Below are 22,965 nucleotides of genomic sequence, written 5' to 3'. Positions count from 1 at the left end.
ATTTTATTATTACTGCAGCTGCACAACCAAAAGCAAGTCTCCACGCTTTTCTGTGCCTCAATTTCCCCATTTATAAGATGTGGAAAAATAATACCTAATCTTCCTTCCTTCCCTAAGAACTAAAGATGCTAATTTGAGATAAGATGTGCCTTCTATTTCCAGTTAAAGTTTCCTAATGTGCTTCATTTTGACCCTGCTAAATATAGCTGAAGAGGAGAAGAAATCTTTATTAAAAATCTAAGTAGGGCTTCCCTGGTGGCACAGTGGTTGAGAGTCCGCCTGCCAATGCGGGGGACGCGGGTTCGTGCCCCGGTCCGGGAGGATCCCACATGCCGCGGAGCGGCTGGGCCCGTGAGCTATGGCCGCTGAGCCTGCACGTCCGGAGCCTGTGCTCCGCAACGGGAGAGGCCACAACAGTGAGAGGCCCGCGTACAGCAAAAAAAAAAAAAAATCTAAGTAATCGGGGCTTCCCTAGTGGCACAGTGGTTGGGAGTCCGCCTGCCAATGCAGGGGACACGGGTTCGAGCCCTGGTCTGGGAAGATCCCACATGCTGCGGGGCAACTGGGCCTGTGAGCCACAACTACTGTGCCTGCGCGTCTGGAGCCTGTGCTCCGCAACAGGAGAGGCCGTGACATCACGTGAGAGCCCTGCGCACCACGATGAAGAGTGGCCCCCGCTTGCCGCAACTAGAGAAAGCCCTTGCACAGAAACAAAGACCCAACACAGCCCAAAATAAATAAGTAAAAGTAAATTAAAAAAAAAATTATCTCCATAGAAAAATCTAAGTAATCAAGGTGCTTCCCAGGTAGTCCAGTGTTTAAGACTCACGCTCCCAATGCAGGGGGGCCGGGTTCAATTCCTGGTCGGGGAACTAAGATCCCACATACCACAACTAAGCACGGGTGCTGCAACTAGAGAAGCCTGCGTGCCATGACGAAGACCCTGCACAGCCGAAATAAGGAAATTAATCAATTAATTTTAAAAAAAGATAAAACGTTTTCCCAACAATTCTTTACCATTTTATTATTACCACAGCAATTCATATTTATTGTAGAACAGGTAGAAATATAGGAACCAAAGTAGCTAAAAATTTGACCCTATAGAGCTAGATATCACTGTTAACATTTTGGTACATAAGGTGATGCATTTTCATTCCCCTTTATAGCTCTTCCTCCGATGTCCCACCACTTCCTTGCTCCTTAACTCCATGTTTTCTGCTACCCCTAACCTCACCCCTTCCTGATGAATTTATTCTGTTAAAGGACCTAGATAACCAGATGTTATTCTTACCCTTGGTGACTTCTCTGCAGCTTTGTATATTGTCCGCCGACCTTCTCTTGGTTTCCATGGTATTTTACCTTCCCTGTTCTCCTCATGACTCTTTAAGACCACTTCTCTTCTTGCCCCCAGGTTTCTAGTCCTTGCTGTCTTTCCTCTCCCGTGGCACCCCATCCTCCATTTAAACGACTGTTGAATGTAGTTCTCCATCCTAACTGCTGGCTCCAGCTGACACTTTTAGTCACCCGCTGGTCAGCTCCACTTGAATGCTCCTCTGGCATCTCTGATTTGGCATGTCAATGCCTCCACCAAGCATATCCTCTTCCATTTCTGTCGGTCAAGCCAGGCTGGAACTTGGGAGCTTTCTTACTCTTTCTTCTCGTTAATCCTTTGCTTATACTCTTCCCATGACCTCAATCTCCTCTTCCCCACGCTTACTAGGCCAGATTCTGTTCAGATGCGCTTCTTCCATGAAATCCTCCCCATCACCCAGACTACTAGTAACCATTCCCTCTTTTGAATTCCCTTAGAGTTTCAACAGATCTCTTTGTAGCAGTCACTCCTGTGTTGCATGGTGCTTTTTTGTACCTTTGTCTTAGCTCCCCTAGTACACTATTACATAAACAAATTTGAGAGCAACTGATATATTTCAATTTCCTAATTTTAAAGATGAGGAAACTGAATTCCAGGAGACCACCTTTGCAGCCACACAGCTATGAAATCCAAGATTAAAATCCAAATCCCCCGATTTTCAAACCAGCCCCCTCCTCTACACTTATTTATTCAGCACTAAAAAGCACCTACTCGGGACTTCCCTGGCAGTCCAGCAATTAAGACTCCACGCTTCCAATACAGGGGACATTGGTTTGATCCCTGGACAGGGAACTAAGATTCTACATGCTGTGCAGTGCGGCCAAAAAGCAAAACAAAACAAAAAAGCAATAAAAAATAAAAAGCACCTACTCAGTGCCATTCTTCTAAGCATTATATGTATATAAACTAATTTAATCCCCATTTTATAGAAGAGGAAACTCAATGCAAACCCAAGTAGTCTGGTGCCAGGGTCTATCCTTTCACCATTGTACCATCCTGCCCTTCTTCATGAGAGGGAGGAGGGATTAGGAGTTAGGGGATGTTTCTAATAATTATATTATTACTACTGATATTTCTATCTCTACATTATTTTTATTGGTAGGTTATTATTGATGTTATTATCATACACTGGCACTACTTTAAGCACTTTATGGGAATCAGTTTATATCATCCTCCCATCACCTCAAGAGATAGATGCTTTATCATCATCATACCCATCTTACAGGTGATTTTAGCCAAGGTAAAGAAGAGAAAATAACTTCCCAAGTTAACACAGTATTGACCAAGCTAGAATTGGAATCCAAGGAGTCTGGGTCTGACATCTCAGCCCTTAACCCTCATGCTAAACCGTCTCTTAGGTTCTTAGTAGTGCTGAGTCATTGGGAAAGTTATCTTCTGTTTGTTTCAGCATCCTCCTCTGTTATGGGACAGGTGACAAAAACAGTACCTTACTCACAGGGTTTTTAAAGTTCATGTGAAATATTTCTATGTATGACAAATGCTGATCCAAGGCAGCCCCTTCTCCCTTTTATAGCTTTGCATCTCATGAAATCTTTAATTGGTGAAACTAAAGCAGTCACCCTAGTTCATGCATACCTGTTTTGAATTGCTCATTCATCAGTTTCAGCTGATATCTGAATAAGCTCTCACCTTAGTAGCTAGATGAGTCATCACTCTCCTTACAGGCTCACAGGTGCCATCTAGTGATAGGGAAGAGAAATGCAAGTTAGTCAGGTAAAACCCTGGAAGAAGGCATGGGTTTTTTTCTTGTTTTGTGGTGTTTGGAAACACGTTGCAGTGAAAAATCGGTATATTGTACCAAAAACTTCAGTAGGTTACTTAAGATTTTGCATAAAGATACAGTTAATTCACTGTTGTTAAATCCTGTGCTTTTAGAATGGAATTAAGACAGGTTCTTGGTCAGTTTTAACCTGTGTGCATCTTTAAAAGACCTTGGCATTACAGGGAGTCTCATTTCATTGATCTTTGTTCTTCTTGTTCTGAGTTGTTGTCACTGAAGGTAATAAACACCTAATTGTTAAAAATGGATATAATTAACAAATTAATTTGTTGTGTCCATCTGCTTGCTGTATCTAATGCTAGTCCTCAAACTTTTCCATATTTTGTTTTTGTGAAACCATCTACTGTTCTTCCATTAGGAAAGAAATCTGCTAAGTTGCTTTCCAAAGCATTTATCGTCATCAGGTTGTTTCTTTGTTAGCAGATGGTAGCTTTTTCGATTAATATGGAAGACATGGGTGAAGGTGGACTTGACACTGAGAGGATTATACTCCATGTGACATGGTTGCCAAAACAGAAAGTATTCTTCAGGGCATAAACACAAAACACAGCTCCTTCAATCATGTATACAACTCAGACACACACTTGAGAGCTTTTGCCACATTCCCTATGAACCAGAGAATGTTAATGAGGATAGAGAGTAGTTAGAGCTCAGCTTCAGTGTATGCTAATTGCAACTTTGCTGATATTCTGGATTCTAGACCTTGCTTGTATGAGCGAACAGCCTTCATACTCATTTGCCTTCACAAAGACGATTCCCAGACTTAAGTGCAGCGTAGTTTTGGCAGTGCCTTTTCTGTTCTCCCAGGCAACTTTACTCACATAACAAAAACAACAGTAATGTTGTGTTTACTAATTATAGGAGCTACCGTACAAAGTCCGTAATAGGCATGATTTCATTTAATACTGTTTAAATCCCTATAAGGCTCCATGTGTTTGTATTTTTCACAGATCTTTTCCTGTAATTGATATCTAGTCTTATAGCATTGTGGTCGGAAAAGATACTTGATACAATTTTAATTTTCTTAAATTTACCAAGGCTTGATTTGTGACCCAGGATATGATCTATCCTGGAGAATGTTCCATGAGCACTTGAGAAAAATGTGTATTCTGTTGTTTTTGGATGGAATGTCCTATAAATATCAATTAAGTGCATCTTTTTTTTTTACATCTTTATTGGAGTATAATTGCTTTACAATGCTGTGTTAGTTTCTGCTTTATAACAAAGTGAATCAGTTATGCATATACATATGTTCCCATATCTCCTCCCTCTTGTGTCTCCCTCACTCCCACCCTCCCTATCCCACCCCTCTAGGTGGTCACAAAGCACCGAGCTGATCTCCCTGTACTATGCGGCTGCTTCCCACTAGCTGTCTGTTTTACGTGTGGTAGTGTATATATGTCCATGCCACTCTTTCACTTTGTCACAGCTTATGCTTCCCCCTCCCCATATCCTCAAGTCCATTCTCTAGTAGGTCTGTGTCTGTATTCCTGTCTTACCCCTAGGTTCTTCATGACATTTTCTTTTTCTTAAATTCCATATAGATGTGTTAGCATATGGTATTTGTCTTTCTTTTTCTGACTTACTTCACTCTGTATGACAGACTCTAGGTCCATCCACCTCATTACAAATAGCTCAATTTCGTTTCTTTTTATGGCTGAGTAATATTCCATTGTATATATATGCCACATCTTCTTTATCCATTCATCTGATGATGGACACTTAGGTTGTTTCCATCTCCTGGCTATTGTAAATAGAGCTGCAATGAACATTTTGGTACATGACTCTTTTTGAATTATGGTTTTCTCAAGGTATATGCCCAATAGTGGGATTGCTGGGTCATATGGTAGTTCTATTTGTAGTTTTTTAAGGAACCTCCATACTGTTCTCCATAGTGGCTGTACCAATTCACATTCCCACCAGCAGTGCAAGAGTGTTCCCTTTTCTCCACACCCTCTCCAGCATTTATTGTTTCTAGATTTTTTGATGATGGCCATTCTGACCAGTGTGAGGGGCTACCTCATTGTAGTTTTGATTTGCATTTCTCTAATGATTAATGATGTTGAGCATTCTTTCATGTGTTTATTGGCAATCTGTATATCTTCTTTGGAGAAATGTCTATTTAGGTCTTCTGCCCATTTTTGGATTAGGTTGTTTGTTTTTTTGTTATTGAGCTGCAAGAACTGCTTGCAAATTTTGGAGATTAATCCTTTGTCAGTTGCTTCATTTGCAAATATTTTCTCCCATTCTGAGGGTTGTCTTTTGGTCTTGTTTATGGTTTCCTTTGCTGTGCAAAAGCTTTTAAGTTTCATTAGGTCCCATTTGTTTATTTTTGTTTTTATTTCCATTTCTCTAGGAGGTGGGTCAAAAAGGATCTTGCTGTGATTTATGTCATAGAGTGTTCTGCCTATGTTTTCCTCTAAGAGTTTGATAGTTTCGGGCCTTACATTTAGGTCTTTAATCCATTTTGAGCTTATTTTTGTGTATGGTGTTAGGGAGTGTTGTAATTTCATTCTTTTAAATGTAGCTATACAGTTTTCCCAGCACCATTTACTGAAGAGGCTGTCCTTTCTCCATTGTACATTCTTGCCTCCTTTATCAAAGATAAGGTGACCACATGTGAGTGGGTTTATCTCTGGGCTTTCTATCCTGTTCCATTGATCTATATTTCTGTTTTTGTGCCAATACCATACTGTCTTGATTACTGTAGCTTTGTAGTATAGTCTGAAGTCAGGGAGCCTGATTCCTCCAGCTCCGTTTTTAGTTCTCAAGATTGCTTTGGCTATTCGGCGTCTTTTGTGTTTCCATACAGATCATGCAGTTTTTGGTTCTAGTTCTGTGAAAAATGCCAGTAGTAGTTTGATAGGGATTGCATTGAATGTGTAGATTGCTTTGGGTAGTAGAGTCATTTTCACAATGTTGATTCTTCCAAACCAAGAACATGGTATATCTCTCCATCTATTTGTATCATCTTTAATTTCTTTCATCAGTGTCCTATAGTTTTCTGCATACAGGTCTTTTGTCTCCTTAGGTAGATTTATTCCTAGATATTTTTTTCTTTTTGTTGCAATGGTAAATGGGAGTGTTTCCTTAACTTCTCTTTCAGAGTTTTCATCATTAGTGTATAGGAATGCCAGAGATTTCTGTGCATTAATTTTGTATCCTGCTACTTTACCAAATTCATTGATTAGCTCTAGTAGTTTTCTGGTAGCATCTTTAGGATTCTCTATGTATAGTATCATGTCATCTGCAAACAGTGACAGCTTTACTTCTTCTTTTTCGATTTGGATTCCTTTTATTTCCTTTTCTTCTCTGATTGCTGTGACTAAAACTTCCAAAACTAGGTTGAATGAGAGTGGTGAGAGTGGGCAACCTTGTCTTGTTCCTGATCTTAGTGGAAATGCTTTCAGTTTTTCACCATTGAGGACGATGTTGGCTGTGGGCTTGTCATATATGGCCTTTATTATGTAGAGGAAAGTTCCCTCTATGCGTACTTTCTGGAGGGTTTTTATCATAAATGGGTGTTGAATTTTGTTTAAAGCTTTCTCTACATCTATTGAGATGATCATATGGTTTTTCTCCTTCAGTTTGTTAATATGGTGTTTCACGTTGATTGATTTACGTATATTGAAGAATCCTTGCATTCCTGGAATAAACCCCACTTGATCATGATGTATGATCCTTTTAATGTGCTGTTGGATTCTGTTTGCTAGTATGTTGTTGAGGATTTTTGCATCTATGTTCATCAGTGATATTGGCCTGTAGTTTTCTTTCTTTGTGACATCCTTGTCTGGTTTTGGTATCAGGGTGATAGTGGCCTTGTAGAATGAGTTTGGGAGTGTTCCTCCCTCTGCTATATTTTGGAAGAGTTTGAGAAGGATAGATGTTAGCTCTTCTCTAAATGTTTGATAGAATTTGCCTGTGGAGCCGTCTGGTCCTGGGCTTTTGTTTGTTGGAAGATTTTTAATCACAGTTTCAATTTCAGTGCTTGTGATTGCTCTGTTCATATTTTCTATTTCTACCTGATTCAGTCTTGGCAGGTTGTGCATTTCTAAGAATTTGTCCATTTCTTCCAGGTTGTCCATTTTATTGGCATATAGTTGCTTGTAGTAACGTTTCATGATCTTTTTATTTCTGCAGTGTAGGTTGTTACTACTCCTTTTTCATTTCTAATTCTATTGATTTGAGTCTTCTCCCTTTTTTTCTTGATGAGTCTGGCTAATGGTTTATCAATTTTGTTTATCTTCTCAAAGAACCAGCTTTTAGTTTTATTGATCTTTGCTATCGTTTCCTTCATTTCTTTTTCATTTATTTCTGATCTGATCTTTATGATTTCTTTCCTTCTGCTAACTTTGGGGTATTTTGGTTCTTCTTTGTCTAATTGCTTTAGGTGTAAGTTTAGGTTGTTTATTTGAGATTTTTCTTGTTTCTTGAGGTTGTATTGTATTGCTATAATCTTCCCTCTTAGAACTGCCTTTGCTGCACCCCATAGGTTTTGGGTTGTTGTGTTTTCACTGTCATTTCTTTCTAGGTATTTTTTGATTTCCTCTTTGATTTCTTTAGTGATCACTTCGTTATTAAGTAGTGTATTGTTTAGCCTCCAATGTGTTTGTATTTTTTACAGATCTTTTCCTGTAATTGATATCTAGTCTCATAGTGCTGTGGTCAGAAAAGATACTTGATACAATTTCAATTTTCTTAAATTTACCAAGGCTTGATTTGTGAACCAAGATATGATCTATCCTGGAGAATGTTCCATGAGCACTTGAGAACAATTTGTATTCTGTTATTTTTGGATGGAATATCCTATAAATAGCAATTAAGTCCATCTTGTTTAATGTATCATTTAAAGCTTGTGTTTCCTTATTTATTTTCATTTTGGATGATCTGTCCATTGGTGAAAGTGGGGTGTTAAAGTCCCCTACTCTGATTGTGTTACTGTGATTTCCCCTCTTATAGCTGTAGGCATTTGCCTTATGTATTGAGGTGCTCGTATGTTGGGTGCATAAATGTTTACAATTGTTATATCTTCTTCTTGGATCAATCCCTTGATCATTATGTAGTGTCATTCTTTGTCTCTTCTAATAGTCTTTATTTTAAAGTCATTTTGTCTGATATGAGAATTGCTACTCCAGCTTTCTTTTGGTTTCCATTTGCATGGAATATCTTTTTCCATCACCTTACTTTCAGTCTGTATGTGTCTGTAGGTCTGAAGTGGGTCTCTTGTAGACAGCATATATATGGGTCATGTTTTTGTATCCATTCAGCCAATCTGTGTCCTTTGGTGGGAGCATTTAATCCATTTACATTTAAGGTAATTATCGATATGTATGTTCCTATTCCCAGTTTCTTAATTGTTTTGGGTTTGTTATTGTAGGTCTTTTCCTTCTCTTGTGTTTCTTGCCTAGAGAAGTTCCTTTAGCATTTGTTGTAAAGCAGGTTTGGTGGTGCTGAATTGTCTCAGCTTTTTTTTTTTTTTTTGCAGTACGTGGGCCACTCACTGCCATGGCCTCTCCCGCTGCGGAGCACAGGCTCCGGACACGCAGGCCCAGCGGCCGTGGCCCACGGGCCCAGCCGCTCCACGGCGTGTGGGATCTCCCCGGACCAGGGCACGAACCCCCGTCCCCTGCATCGGCAGGCAGACTCCCAACCACTGTGCCACCAGGGAAGCCCCTGTCTCAGCTTTTGCTTGTCTGTAAAGGTTTTAATTTCTCCGTCAAATCTGAATGAGATCCTTGCTGGGTATAGTAATCTTGGTTGTAGGTTTTTCTCCTTCATCACTTTGAATATGTCCTGCCTCTCCCTTCTGGCTTGCAGAGTTTCTGCTGAAAGATCAGCTGTTAACCTTATGGGGAGTCCCTTGTGTGTTATTTGTTGTTTTTCCCTTGCTGCTTTTAATATGTTTTCTTTGTATTTAATTTTTGACAGTTTGATTAATATGTGTCTTGGCATGTTTCTCCTTGGATTTATCATGTTTGGGACTTGCTGTGCTTCCTGGACTTGATAACTATTTTCTTTCCCATATTAGGGAAGTTTTCAACTATAGTCTCTTCAAATATTTTCTCAGTCCCTTTCTTTTTCTCTTCTTCTTTGGGACCCCTATAATTCAAATGTTTGTGCATTGAATGTTGTCCCAGAGGTCTCTGAGACTGTCCTCAGTTCTTTTCATGCTTTTTTCTTTATTCTGCTCTGCAGTAGTTATTTCCACTATTTTATCTTCCAGGTCACTTATCTGTTCTTCTGCCTCAGTTATTCTGCTATTGATCCTTTGTAGAGAATTTTTAATTTCATTTATTGTGTTGTTCATCGTTGCTTGTTTCCTCTTTAGTTCTTCTAGGTCCTTGTTAAATGTTTCTTGCATTTTCTCTATTCTATTTCCAAGATTTTGGATCATCTTTACTTTCATTATTCTGAATTCTTTCTCAGGTAGACTGGCTATTTCCTCTTCATTTGTTAGGTCTGGTGGGTTTTTACCTTGCTCCTTCATCTGCTGTGTATTTTTCTGTCTTCTCATTTTGCTTATCTTACTGTGTTTGGGGTCTCCTTTTCACAGGCTGCAGGTTCGTAGTTCCCGTTGTTTTTAGCGTCTGTTCCCAGTGGCTAAGGTTGGTTCAGTGGGTTGTGTAGGCTTCCTGGTGGAGGGGACTAGTGCCTGTGTTCTGGTGGATGAGGCTGGATCTTGTCTTTCTGCTGGGATTACATCTGTATTTTCCTAATGAAAATAAATGAGGCTTAGAAAACTAAGAACGTTACCCAAGGCTACACAGTTGGTAAACAATGTATACAAAGTATTCATTTCCCAGTCTGTCCCCTTTGTTAGATTGAAATTAAAAGCAAGAGTTATAGCTTTCTAATGCTTGAGTCTTCCGTACAGTGCCTGACTTTTAGTAGGTACTTGATAAATGTGTATTTGATACCTGTGAAGTCTTTCTTGGCCAACCAGACTTCTGGTTCTGATTCCTTCTTATGTGAAACAAACTCAAGTAGAAGAACTGTAGTGAGAATGAAACAGAAGGGGAAGAAGGTGAGGCAGGTCCTAGAGGCAGTGGAGAAAGGTAAAGGGTATAGCCATAGTAGTGTTTCAGGAGGGAGAGCTTCATTTTCGGCCACAGGTTGACTCCCTAATAAAGAAAGATAGGTTAATTTGGCTGAGACCTCAATCACATTAACTTAAACTGACACTCCAGAGTTAAGTATCAAAAGATTTAGTCAGATACGTGTTAAATTGATTTGGGCTTTCTTTCCTGCCCCTTCATCTTTATATATTGCTAAATCTTTAAGCAAGTTTAACCATAAACCAAATGCTACCTATCACCCTCGAGACCATTAAGCAATTAGCCCTCACAGCAATCAGAGAAGAAAAAGAAATAAAAAGAATCCAAATTGGAAAAGAAGTAAAACTGTCACTGTTTGCAGATGACATGATACTATACATAGAGAATCCTAAAGATGCTACCAGAAAACTACTAGAGCTAATCAATGAATTTGGTAAAGTAGCAGGATACAAAATTAATGCACAGAAATCTCTGGCATTCCTATACACTAATGATGAAAACTCTGAAAGAGAAGTTAAGGAAACACTCCCATTTACCATTGCAACAAAAAGAAAAAAATATCTAGGAATAAATCTACCTAAGGAGACAAAAGACCTGTATGCAGAAAACTATAGGACACTGATGAAAGAAATTGAAGATGATACAAATAGATGGAGAGATATACCATGTTCTTGGTTTGGAAGAATCAACATTGTGAAAATGACTCTACTACCCAAAGCAATCTACACATTCAATGCAATCCCTATCAAACTACTACTGGCATTTTTCACAGAACTAGAACCAAAAACTGCATGATCTGTATGGAAACACAAAAGACGCCGAATAGCCAAAGCAATCTTGAGAACTAAAAACGGAGCTGGAGGAATCAGGCTCCCTGACTTCAGACTATACTACAAAGCTACAGTAATCAAGACAGTATGGTATTGGCACAAAAACAGAAATATAGATCAATGGAACAGGATAGAAAGCCCAGAGATAAACCCACTCACATGTGGTCACCTTATCTTTGATAAAGGAGGCAAGAATGTACAATGGAGAAAGGACAGCCTCTTCAGTAAATGGTGCTGGGAAAACTGTATAGCTACATTTAAAAGAATGAAATTACAACACTCCCTAACACCATACACAAAAATAAGCTCAAAATGGATTAAAGACCTAAATGTAAGGCCCGAAACTATCAAACTCTTAGAGGAAAACATAGGCAGAACACTCTATGACATAAATCACAGCAAGATCCTTTTTGACCCACCTCCTAGAGAAATGGAAATAAAAACAAAAATAAACAAATGGGACCTAATGAAACTTCAAAGCTTTTGTACAGCAAAGGAAACCATAAGCAAGACGAAAAGACAGCCCTCAGAATGGGAGAAAATGTTTGCAAACGAAGCAACTGACAAAGGATTAATCTCCAAAATATACAAGCAGCTCATGCAGCTCAATATCAAAAAAAGAAACAACCCAGTCCAAAAATGGGCAGAACACCTAAATAGACATTTCTACAAAGAAGATATACAGATTGCCAACAAACACAAGAAAGGATGCTCAACATCACTAATCATTAGAGAAATGCAAATCAAAACTACAATGAGGTAGCCCCTCACACTGGTCAGAATGGCCATCATCAAAAAATCTACAAACAATAAATGCTGGAGAGGGTTGTAGTGAAAAGGGAACCCTTGTGCACTGTTGGTGGGAATGTAAATTGATACAGCCACTATGGAGAACAGTATGGAAGTTCCTTAAAAAAACTAAAAATAGGGCTTCCCTGGTGGCATAGTGGTTGAGAGTCCGCCTGCGGATGCAGGAGACGCGGGTTCATGCCCCGGTCCGGGAAGATCCCACATGCCGCGGAGCAGCTGGGCCCGTGAGCCATGGCCGCTGAGCCTGCGCATCCGGAGCCTGTGCTCCGCAACAGGAGAGGCCACAACAGTGAGAGGCCCACGTACCGCAAAAAATAATAATAATAATAAAAATTAAAAATAAAAATTGGCCCTGTTGAGGAGTGGTTTTTATGCTCCTTGTCTTGAGTTTTGAAGGAACTGGGAGCAGCTCTTTCCCCTCTCTCTCATTCTCCTTCCCTCACTGGGTTTTGAGGAGGCTTGCACTGTCCTTTGTGGCTGCTCTTCCTGACTCTGCTGGTTTCCCCCTAAACCACATAGACTAAGTCTGCTGAGTCTTGTGTAATCAAGCAGCACATACGTGGCAGTGCTTGACTCAAGAAAGGCTGTAACAGGCCCTGGGAACTGGCTCCCTGTGGCATTTCACAGCGTTGATCCTGAGTGTCTGCTTTGTCCCTTACGCATCAGAGGGTCTTTGCAGAACTATAGAGTTTTAAGACTTGTGCTACTTTGCTGTGGTACATTATTTGTGCATTTAACTGTACTTAACATATTGGTCCTAAACTTTATTTTTTTACTCTGTATCCTTAATTTTGTTAATTGTACAGCTGTTCTCTGTTTTCTTTTTTAGTTGCTAACTTTTATTGTCTGGTAATGCTCATCTTAACATTATGTGAAGGCTCTGGTCCTTGGGTCCCCTCTTAAATTTACAAAAGTAGATGAAATTGAATTTCTAGCAAATTGATGAACAATAATGAGCCAGGTTTTTCTGGGATCTCTGGATTCGCAAACCAAAATAATACAGTGACTAGAATTTGAAGTTGGACTCATTTTTAAAGCCTAAGAGAGAGGAGTACATGGCAAACGCAGGTGACCCACAGCTCAGCTTGGCCCCCAACCTGGCACTTTTTTTTTTTTAAGCGTGACAAAATGTTTATTATAAGTTCAAGCATGAATTGACACCAGAGAGTCCATACGAAAGGGAATCAATGTAACATGTAGGACAGAGGACTTGTTCAGACTTCACAACTCACTAGACGTAAGAATATATACATCTTTGATGAAGCCACAAGAATGTAATGTGTGTATAAAGGCTTTTATCCGTAGTGGCACTTCTTATTGTTTTAAATAGATTCTTTATAGAGCATGAAGAGTAGATCACATGTGAACAAAGGTGAATGGATTTTTCCCTTTCCTTTACATTATTTTTCCTACCAGTATGTCCTATAATTTTATTTTTTTTCTACTGAAATAACTTCCAGTTATCCTGGTTCATGTTTTACTTTTTTTGTGTGTATAGAAAGGAATCTCGTGTACCCAGTGTACTCTATTTGCCTGCCTGATGGTTTGCCTCTTCCTGACCTCACATAAATTAGCAGGGGGAAGGAGCCCAGCATTGGAGACTGTTGCTCTGGCTACGTGGATGATTTCCAGGTGGACGTCAGAAGAGCTGCCTCTTCTTGTGTTGGGCTTGCTGGCATCTGTGCTGAGTGGGTGATAGCCAGGTGCTGGCCATGTTGAGGAACCAACTCTGTTCTCTCATCTTCTTAGGACATGTAAGCTGCTTCTGACTGATCAACAACAACAACAAAAAGGTTAATTCTGGATTTAAAATTTAGTGTAAGCAGCTCATTTTTTTAAAGAGGAAGAAGGGAAAAACGAATGAATTTTAGGGCTAAAAATAACCATTCCAGAGAAGTATTTATGAAGTATTGATTGATTGATTGCACAGTGGAAAAAAGATTAATCTCTCCACCTCTAATGATAACCCTCATCAAAATCAGCTTTCTACGAGAGTTTGCTGTATCTGTGTCTGGTTCCCTGAGAATGTGAGTTACTTTGGGCAAATTCTGTTTCATTCTTCCTTTTCTGTATCTCCTAATTCCTGGTGTAACACCTCATCACACTCAGGAGGCTTTCCTAAAAGTACTCTTCTAATTGAATAGAGACAGAATAAAGAAATATGTCTGAAGAACTTCTGCAGAGATCCAGTTGAATTTCATTTATACCCATTCAGAAGGAGTATTTGAAATACGGAACTCAGGATTCAGTTGACTAATGAGTTCAGCAATAAGAGGAAAGAAAGAAGAAAACAGATTCAAATGAAGTAGCTATTGTTCTGAACAGAAACCTTTTGAATCTTAGAATTGCAGTGTTGAATGTTAGAAATCATTTCAGTGATGAAATTCAAATGTGGTTATGTGTTCCTGATAATTACTTTATAAATTGAAAATATTTCTATGTTAAAATTCATTATAAGGAGACATACTTGCTGTGACAAAGGCACATGTATTTGTGTAAATTTAAAGGCCCTGTACTTTGTCAGAGAAATAGCCACAAGTTCCCGGTTCAGCTTTGTATGCCATTGGACATGCTACTAACACCTTTTTACCACAGTTTATCAAATGGGAATAACATATATCTTACAGGGTTTTGTGATGCTCAAATAAGATAATGTATCTAAAAAACATTTTCTATAAGACGGTCAAATGTTGTTAGTCTTTCCATCTTTCTATCTAGAAAATACAGAAATGTTCTAAGTTGTATAAATTTTTCTTCTTGTGTAATTTTGTCAAAACAGATAGAAATAAAAATTTTATATTTTAGGACATCCTTTTAATGCATTTTAATATTAAATATTAAAATACATCAGTTTCAAAAATATTTATACAAATTCTTAAATTACATTAGAGAATTTAATAAACTTTACATCTTGTTTTTGGATATTAAATGTTTGAATTCAATCTAGAATTATTATATTGTTTAAGGGTTTTTTTTCACATTTGATATATCTATTAAGGATGATTGCTTTCCTTTGTGAAATTCCCTTGGATTTATTTATGTGTTTGTTTTTTTATTATTTAGAGAAGTATAATACAGAAACGCATTAAAATTAGAAATAGACTTAGCGTATGATCCAGCAATCCCACTTCTGAGTATATCTCAAAAGGAAATGAGATCAGTACATCAGAGAGCTATCTGCACCTCCATAGTCATTGCATTATTTACAGTAGACAAGGTGTGAAAACAACCTAAATGCCTGTTAACAGGTGAATGGATAAAGAAAATGGGGCATATATATAATGGAATGTTATTCAACTTTTAAAAAGAGGGAAATCCTGCCATTTGCACAACATAAATGAACCTAGAGGACATTATGCCAAGTGAGATAAGCCAGAAAGACAAATACTACATGATCTCATTTATATATGGAATCTAAAATAGTTAAACTCATAGAAGCAGAAAGTGGAATGGTGGTTGCCAGGAGTGGGGGAAATGGGGAGATGGGTACAAAGTTTCAGTTAGGCAAGGTGAGTAAGTTCTGGAGATCTGATGTACAGCATGACTATAGTTATCAAAGCTGTATTGTATACTTGAAATTTACTAAGTGTGTAGATCTTAAATGTTTTCACCACACATATACACACACACAAATGGTAACTAGTGAAGTGATGGGTCTTCTGATTCACTTGATTGTAGTGATCATTTCACAGTGTATGCCTATACCAAACATCAAGTTATATACCTTAAATATATACAAGCTTTATTTGTCAACCATACCTTAATGAAGCTGTGGGGAGAAAAAAGGAATACATTGTTTCTGAATAGTTTTATTTTTGCCCTAAGCAAGTATTACTTTATAGTTAAATGTTATCATAAACACTTACATTTAAATGTATTTATATCATTAAACTTCTTGAATATCTTCTAAAGTATATTATTTAAAATTGTAACCACTTAATTCCTCAAAAACCTGAAAAAAATTTTTGTTTTAATATGTATGGGATGGACTTTAGTTTCTGTATTGTGTTAGTTAATGAACACCAGTAGAGGGAGCTCCACCTCATCTTTCTTGATAAATTTAGCTCTCAACTGAAAATGTATGTTTGTGGAAAAGGGCACGCGGTGAAATAAACTTAAATAATACGTGGTTATAAACATTTTCAAAGGTACTAAAGAATGACAACTGTAATTCTTCTTACCTTTTAGGGGGAAAACAATCTCAGTTTGATTTCCATGCTTTTAAGTTAACTACCCTCAAATAACTAAACAGAAAACTTCTATGTAGCATAACCACTTGTAAGGAATCCATCAGGCAGCCCAAGCCTTTTAAAATCAAGAATCTATGTCTGGTCAGTTGAGGAAGAGGAGGAAGAACAGTGGTGGTAATGTTATTGTTTGAAATAAGGTTAAATAAAATAAAATTTTATCAATTGGTAGATAGTCACAATAGCAATGTCATAATAAGGCGAACTGCTGAGTCACTGTGTAGAACAAGGAGAGAGAAAATTTTCATTTTACTTAGAGCTCTTATGCATTCAGAAGGTTTTTAAACCAAAATCTAGAAAGGCTGTAGAACCTTTGTTCCTATCTAGAGGGCTGGGCCTAATTATTACCTGTTGGTTTCTTTATAGACCCGAGAAGAAAATATCATGTGAGATTGCTGGCTTACAACAACATAGAAGATGGCTACCAGGCAGATCAAACAGTCAGTACTCCAGGATGCGTGTGTAAGTAAGAGTTACAGTAGCTTGTTTCACAGTGTTCGACTCATACTCTTTTTTCCTCTACTTCCTTCTTTAAATTTAAGTCTCATCACTACTTGGATACCTTGGTGGTTTTATTACTTTCATATCCTCCAGGATACCTAATGTAGTATCTTGAACAAGTACGTACTCAGTAAATATTTAAGTGAGATGTATTTAATTATAAGAACCTATTTTAGTTTTGCAAGGAAGAGACCATTAGAAATTTAACTGTGGGGACTCCCCTGGTGGTGCAGTGGTTAAGAATCTGCCTGCCAATGCAGGGGACAGAGGTTTGAGCCCTGGTATGGGAAGATCCCACGTGCCATGGAGCATCCAAGCCCATGCACCACAACTACTGAGCCTGTGCTCTAGAGCTCACGAGCCACAGCTACTCAGCCTGCGTGCCACAACTACTGAAGCCCACGCACCTAGAGCCCATGCTCTGCAACAAGAAAAGCCACCACAATGAGAAGCCCGTGCAACAAAGAGTAGCCCCCGCTTGCCGCAACTAGAGAAAGCCCACATGCAGCAGTGAAGACCCAACGCAGCAAAAATAAATTAATTAATTAAATAAAATTTTTTTAAAAAAGAAATTTAACTGGGAAAATAACCCTGAATACCTACAGATACTAAGTTTTCTTTTATCTCCTTTAACCTTGAGGCTAATAATTTCATTCCAGTTGCTATTCAGTTTTATTGCTGCTGAGAGCTGTTTGGTTTTATTGCTACTAAAGAGGATGTCAGTCTAGTTTTAAGTCTACTGCTGGCTTTCTGAATGTCTTCGGCTGGTAGCTTGACTTCTCTGTGCTTCTGTCTTACATTCTAAGTATTGATAATATTTGATTCCTTATCTAACTTACGGAAGAGTCACTCAGGTTTGAATGATACATCTCTAGACCACTATGAACCTCTGGTGGAAGAAAGACCTAAAGGGTGGGGTGTTATGATTTTACCGTTTTACCACTTTCTACATTAAATGTTGCGCCATGTGGTAAATTAACATTGTCTTTTTCAATAGCTGTTCGTGATCGCATGGTTCCTCCTCCACCACCACCCCACCATCTCTATGCGAAGGCTAACACCTCATCTTCCATCTTCCTGCACTGGAGGAGGCCTGCGTTCACCACTGCACAAATAATTAACTACACCATCCGCTGTAACCCTGTTGGCCTGCAGAATGCTTCTTTGGTTTTATACCTTCAAACGTATGTAGCTTCTATTAATGGTTGTTTTCTTTGCTCTCCTCCCCACTCACACTTCCTTCTTTACTATCTTGGGCCAACTTGGGCTTCAGCTGTAAGCATTTGTCTCAGAACTTATCTTACTTATGTCAGGGCAGGGGATTTTGCATCTTTACCATAATCAGTTCTGAAAACCGCATTTATTTTGAAATTTAATTTTCATAAATGATTTTTTTGTTGTTGTTTCCCCAGCCTCGTGCAACAAGATTAGACAAGAAACTATCAATATGATGACTTTCAAGTAGCTAAACTTAGCATATTTAAAGAAGGAAACAAGTCAATTTTCATGCTGGCATCAAAAAATAAAGCTAGTTATTCTGTTTGCTAGGTTATAGTTAGAAAGATGCCCATCATTATACTTTAAAAGAGTGATTTGACTTAACAGTATTTCAGAAGAAATCCCTTTGATTTGGGACATTTCTATACTGTTAATTTCCTAGTTTCCTCTCAGAGAGGCAGTTTTTAGGCTTATTTCTATAATACCCAATGTAGCATTTTAATAATCAAATTAGATTGCTTTTTAATCTAAAAATTTTTTTTAAAGGAAATGAGGGAGGTAGTAAATAACAGTAACCTGTATTGATTGGAAATACTGGCAATCTTTTAGAAACAATGTGCTACCAGCATTAACTACTTTATTACTCATTATAGATCAGAAACTCACATGTTGGTTCAAGGTCTAGAACCAAACACCAAATATGAATTTGCTGTTCGACTGCATGTGGATCAACTTTCCAGTCCCTGGAGCCCCGTTGTCTACCACTCTACACTTCCAGAAGGTAAAGAAAGCAGCTCCCCTGTGGGTTTTATCTGGGTTTTATCTATGTATTATACACACACACACACACACACACACACACACACAGACACACACACACACAGACATCACTTTGAAGAAGATACTACCCTGATTGCCACCTACCAGTCTACGTGTATGTATTTATTTTGTTTCTTAACTTTTGAAGTTTCTTTTCCTTTATTACAGTAAAAATATTTTTCCTCTCAATGTATTGCATAAGCAAGTGGGCTTAAATTTAGGGTCTCTTTAGGGGGTGCTACATTTTCTAAGAACAGGTGTGCTGTGCAAGGCTGCACCCAAGTAATTTAAAATGGAAGAAAGTGGGTAACATATTTAATGACGTTAGGAGCCCACATTAGAATCTAACGTGAGCAGTAGCTTGATTCTGTGCATAGTGCAGTATAGATGATACCGGATTGAGCACCAATTTTGTAGCTTACCAATGGCAGTTGCTAAAATATTCCATGTCTCTGAACCTGCATTTCCTTTCTTTAAAAACTAATTTTTATTGGAGTATAGTTGCTTTACAGTGTTGTTAGTTTCTGCTGTACAGCAAAGTGAATCAGCTGTATGTATACGTATATCCCCTCTTTCTTGGATTTCCTTCCCATTTAGGTCACCACAGAGCACTGAGTAGAGTTCCCTGTGCTATACAGTAGGTTCTCATTAGTTATCTACTCTATACATAGTATCAATAGTGTATGTATGTTGGTCCCCATCTCCTAATTCATCCAACTCCCCCCCACTCCTGGTATCCATACATTTGTTCTCTACATCTGTGTCTCTATTTCTGCTTTGCAAGTAAGTTCATCTGTATCATTTTTTTAGATTCAATATATAAGCGATATTTGTTTTTCTCTTTCTGACTTACTTCACTCTGTATGACAGTCTCTAGGTCCATCCACATCTTTGCAAATGGCACAATTTCATTCCTTTAAATAGCTGAGTAATATTCCATTGTGTATATATACCACATCTTCTTTATCCATTCCTCTGTTGATGGACATTTAGGTTGCTTCCATGTCCTGGCTATTGTAAACAATGCTGCAGTGAACATTGTGGTGCATGTATCTGTTTTAGTTATGGTTTTCTCCAGGTATATGCCCAGGAGTGGGATTGCTGGGTCATATGGTAGTTCTATTTTTAGTTTTTTAAGGAACCTCCATACTGTTCTCCATAGTGGCTATGTCAATTTACATTCCCACCAACAGTGTAAGAGGGTTCCCTTTTCTCCACACCCTCTCCAGCATTTATTGTTTGTAGATTTTTTGAATATGGCCATTCTGACCAGTTTGAGGTGATAACCTCATTGTAGTTTTGATTTGCACTTCTCTAATAATTAGCAATGTTGAGCATTTTTTCATGTGCCTCTTGGCCATCCATATGTCTTCTTTGGAGGAATGTGTATTTAGTTCTTCTGCCCATTTTTTGATTGGGTTGTGTTTTTTTTTGTTTTTGTTTTTTTGATATTGAGCTGCATGAGCTGTTTGTATACTTTGGATATTAATCCCTTGTCAGTTACCTTGTTTGCAAATATCTTCTCCCATTCTGAGGGTTGTCTTTTCGTCTCGTTTATGGTTTCCTGTGCTGTGCAAAAGCTTTTAAGTTTAATTAGGTCCCATTTGTTTATTTTTGCTTTCATTTTCATTACTCTAGGAGATGGGTCAAAAAAGATCTTGCTGCAATTTATGTCAAAGAGTGTTCTGCCTATGTTATCCTCTAAGAGTTTGATAGTGTATGGCCTTACATTTAGGTCTTTAATCCATTTTGAGTTTATTTTTGTGTTTAGGTGTTAGGGAGTGTTCTAATTTCATTCTTTTATATGTAGCTGTCCAGTTTTCCCAGCTCCACTTCTTAAAGAGACTGTTCTCCATTGTATATTCTTGCCTCCTTTGTCATAAATTAGGTGAACATAGGTGTGTGGGTTTATCTCTGGGCTTTCTATCTTGTTCCATTGATTTATATTTCCATTTTTATGCCAGTACCATGCTGTCTTAATTACTGTAGCTTTGTAGTATAGTCTGAAGTCAGGGAACCTGATTCCTCCAGCTCCATTTTTCTTTCTCAAGATCAGTTTGGCTATTTGGGGTCTTTTGTGTTTCCATACAAATTGTAAAATTTTTTGTTGTAATTCTGTGAAATATGCCATTGGTAATTTGATAGGGATTGCATTGAATCTGTGGATTGCTTTGGGTAGTATAGTCATTTTCACAGTATTAATTCTTCCAATCCAAGAACACGGTATATCTCTCCATGCATTTCCTTCTCTCTAGAATGATGGTGAAGGTGTAGATTGCAGCTCTATTTTAATGATGCTGAGAGAAAACAAAGGATACTTATTTAAGTGAGCATTGGGCTGTTTTGCTATGGTTTTGGCAATATTCCATATGTGAGGTAGTGCCCAAAACCAGCTCTTCACACCTTTAGCTCATATTGAACATGGGCTCCACTAAAATCCCAGGACTTCACTACCTTTCGTAAATATAAGGTATTAGTCTAAGGTAGATATAAGGTAAAGGTAGATAAGATATAAGGTAAAGGTAGATAAGATATAAGGTAAGGTAGGTATAAGGTAAAGTCTGTTCTATAAACTCACTGATTCACAACGGTTTGGTGAGTAACTGAATGTTTCAGTCTCAGGAGTATTTTTTGAGTGGCTTCCTAGATCAGATTAAATATACATTCTATGCATTTTAGTAAGAAATGTAGTTTAGCTTCAGTACCTAATAGAGTGAGTAATGCACAGGTGCCCTGGTGGAACTGTAAACCTTTCTAGTTGTCCATGTGGCAAAACAATGTAAAGAGCCCTAAAAATGCTGACAACCTTTGACTTAGTAGTTCCTCATCTAGGAATCTACCACCTCCTTTATATATTTTAAATGTTTTAAACATTATAAAAATGAAATGAGTTTTCAGATAAAGAAGAGAAAAATCGTATTTTGATATTGTCACTAATGAGCTGTAAAAGCTGTGATTTTGAGATGTTTTTATAGTAGTTTCTAGTTTTTTAAACTCTTATCTGTGCCTGTCCAGGTATTTGAGTACTTAATGACCATTTTCTCCTAATAATACAATATTTTCTACATGTGTGCACAGCACCAGCAGGCCCACCAGTTGGAGTGAAAGTGACATTGATAGAGGATGACACTGCCCTGGTTTCTTGGAAACCTCCTGATGGCCCAGAGACGGTTGTGACGCGCTACACTATCTTGTATGCATCCAGGAAGGCCTGGATTGCAGGAGAGTGGCAGGTCCTACACCGAGAAGGTATATATGATCATAATTTACCGAAGGGCATGAAAAGTAAGGTTATTAATGATAAGGAAACAAAGGGAAAGAGGGATCTAGAGTTTGTTTTGAATTTATGTTTATGAAGTAACAAATGATTAAGAATTTTAGTTTTGTTCAAAGGACATTGGGAAGCCATCAACATACTTTAAGCATGAGCCTGATTTCACACTTCAGAAAAATCACTCTGAGTATTGTGAATAGAAGAGGTTTGGTAGAGGAGGAGTAGGGGTAAGAATAATGCAAGGAGACTAGGAAGTAATTGTTGCAGTCCAGGAAAGAGAATGATAAGCCCGGGTTAGGGTGGCAAGGGGTGAGATGTAAAGAAGAGGGTGGTTGAAAGACAGTAAGGAGGTAAAATTAACAGAACTTGGTCACTAAGGGAGGGAGAGAGAAGGTAAGGAAGTGAGAATTGTTATAGATAATTACTAGATTTCCAGCGGTTGTGTATCTTGCACTGGAGTAGCAAACACTGGAGAAAGACCTGGTTTAATGGAGAAGACCTTTGTACAGCTACTAAAACGGTCCACATTCAAATAAATTGACCCATATGAATACTAGGGTCCACTTAAGTACAGGGAAAAGCTGCTTAGGGCTTAGGAACACTGAATTTAAATTGTTTAATACCAATTTTATTTTGGCTGAGAAAAACTGTATTCTAGAATTTAACATTCTTACTTCATGCTGTTATAATATGCCCTTTTTAAATTTTGGAATCTTTCATTTGGACAGGTCTCATATGCCAGTGTTTGGATGGACCATCACATAAACAGTATAATTTCATGATTTTGATACTTCTTTTAACTTCTTATTGAATTATAGTTGATTTTGATACTTTTTAAATTCAGACATACATGCTAAGAACTGTTTTCCAGGCAATTAAAAGCTTAAGAAGGATTTTGAGAAGGAAATTTGTTTTCCAGCTACATATTCTAAACACTTTACAGTGCCAGGCACTTCCACATACATTTTACCTTTTAAGGGGAATATTCACCCAATTAAGAGAATACACTTTAAGGTCACTTATGTGGATGTAATCAAT

The 22,965-nt window shown here is 38.1% G+C and overlaps 1 protein-coding gene across 3 annotated transcripts in view; it reads left to right on the top strand.

Annotated features, from left to right (window-relative positions):
• Positions 1 to 22,965, top strand: part of PRTG (protogenin) — a 132,999-nt gene that overhangs the window by 88,542 nt on the left and 21,492 nt on the right. For all 3 annotated transcript variants that reach the window (XR_012330126.1, XM_073801039.1, XM_019951066.3), the window contains 4 exons: positions 16,482 to 16,577; positions 17,614 to 17,800; positions 18,488 to 18,615; positions 21,732 to 21,902. Coding sequence is in view for 2 of the 3 variants with exons in the window: in XM_073801039.1 (XP_073657140.1) it covers positions 16,482 to 16,577; positions 17,614 to 17,800; positions 18,488 to 18,615; positions 21,732 to 21,902 (582 nt within the window). In the remaining variant the exon portion in view is untranslated. The remainder of the gene's footprint in view (positions 1 to 16,481; positions 16,578 to 17,613; positions 17,801 to 18,487; positions 18,616 to 21,731; positions 21,903 to 22,965) is intronic.

Source organism: Tursiops truncatus, chromosome 2 (assembly GCF_011762595.2).
Source record: "Tursiops truncatus isolate mTurTru1 chromosome 2, mTurTru1.mat.Y, whole genome shotgun sequence".
Taxonomy (NCBI): domain Eukaryota; kingdom Metazoa; phylum Chordata; class Mammalia; order Artiodactyla; family Delphinidae; genus Tursiops; species Tursiops truncatus.
This window is presented reverse-complemented; position numbering and strand designations above follow the sequence as displayed.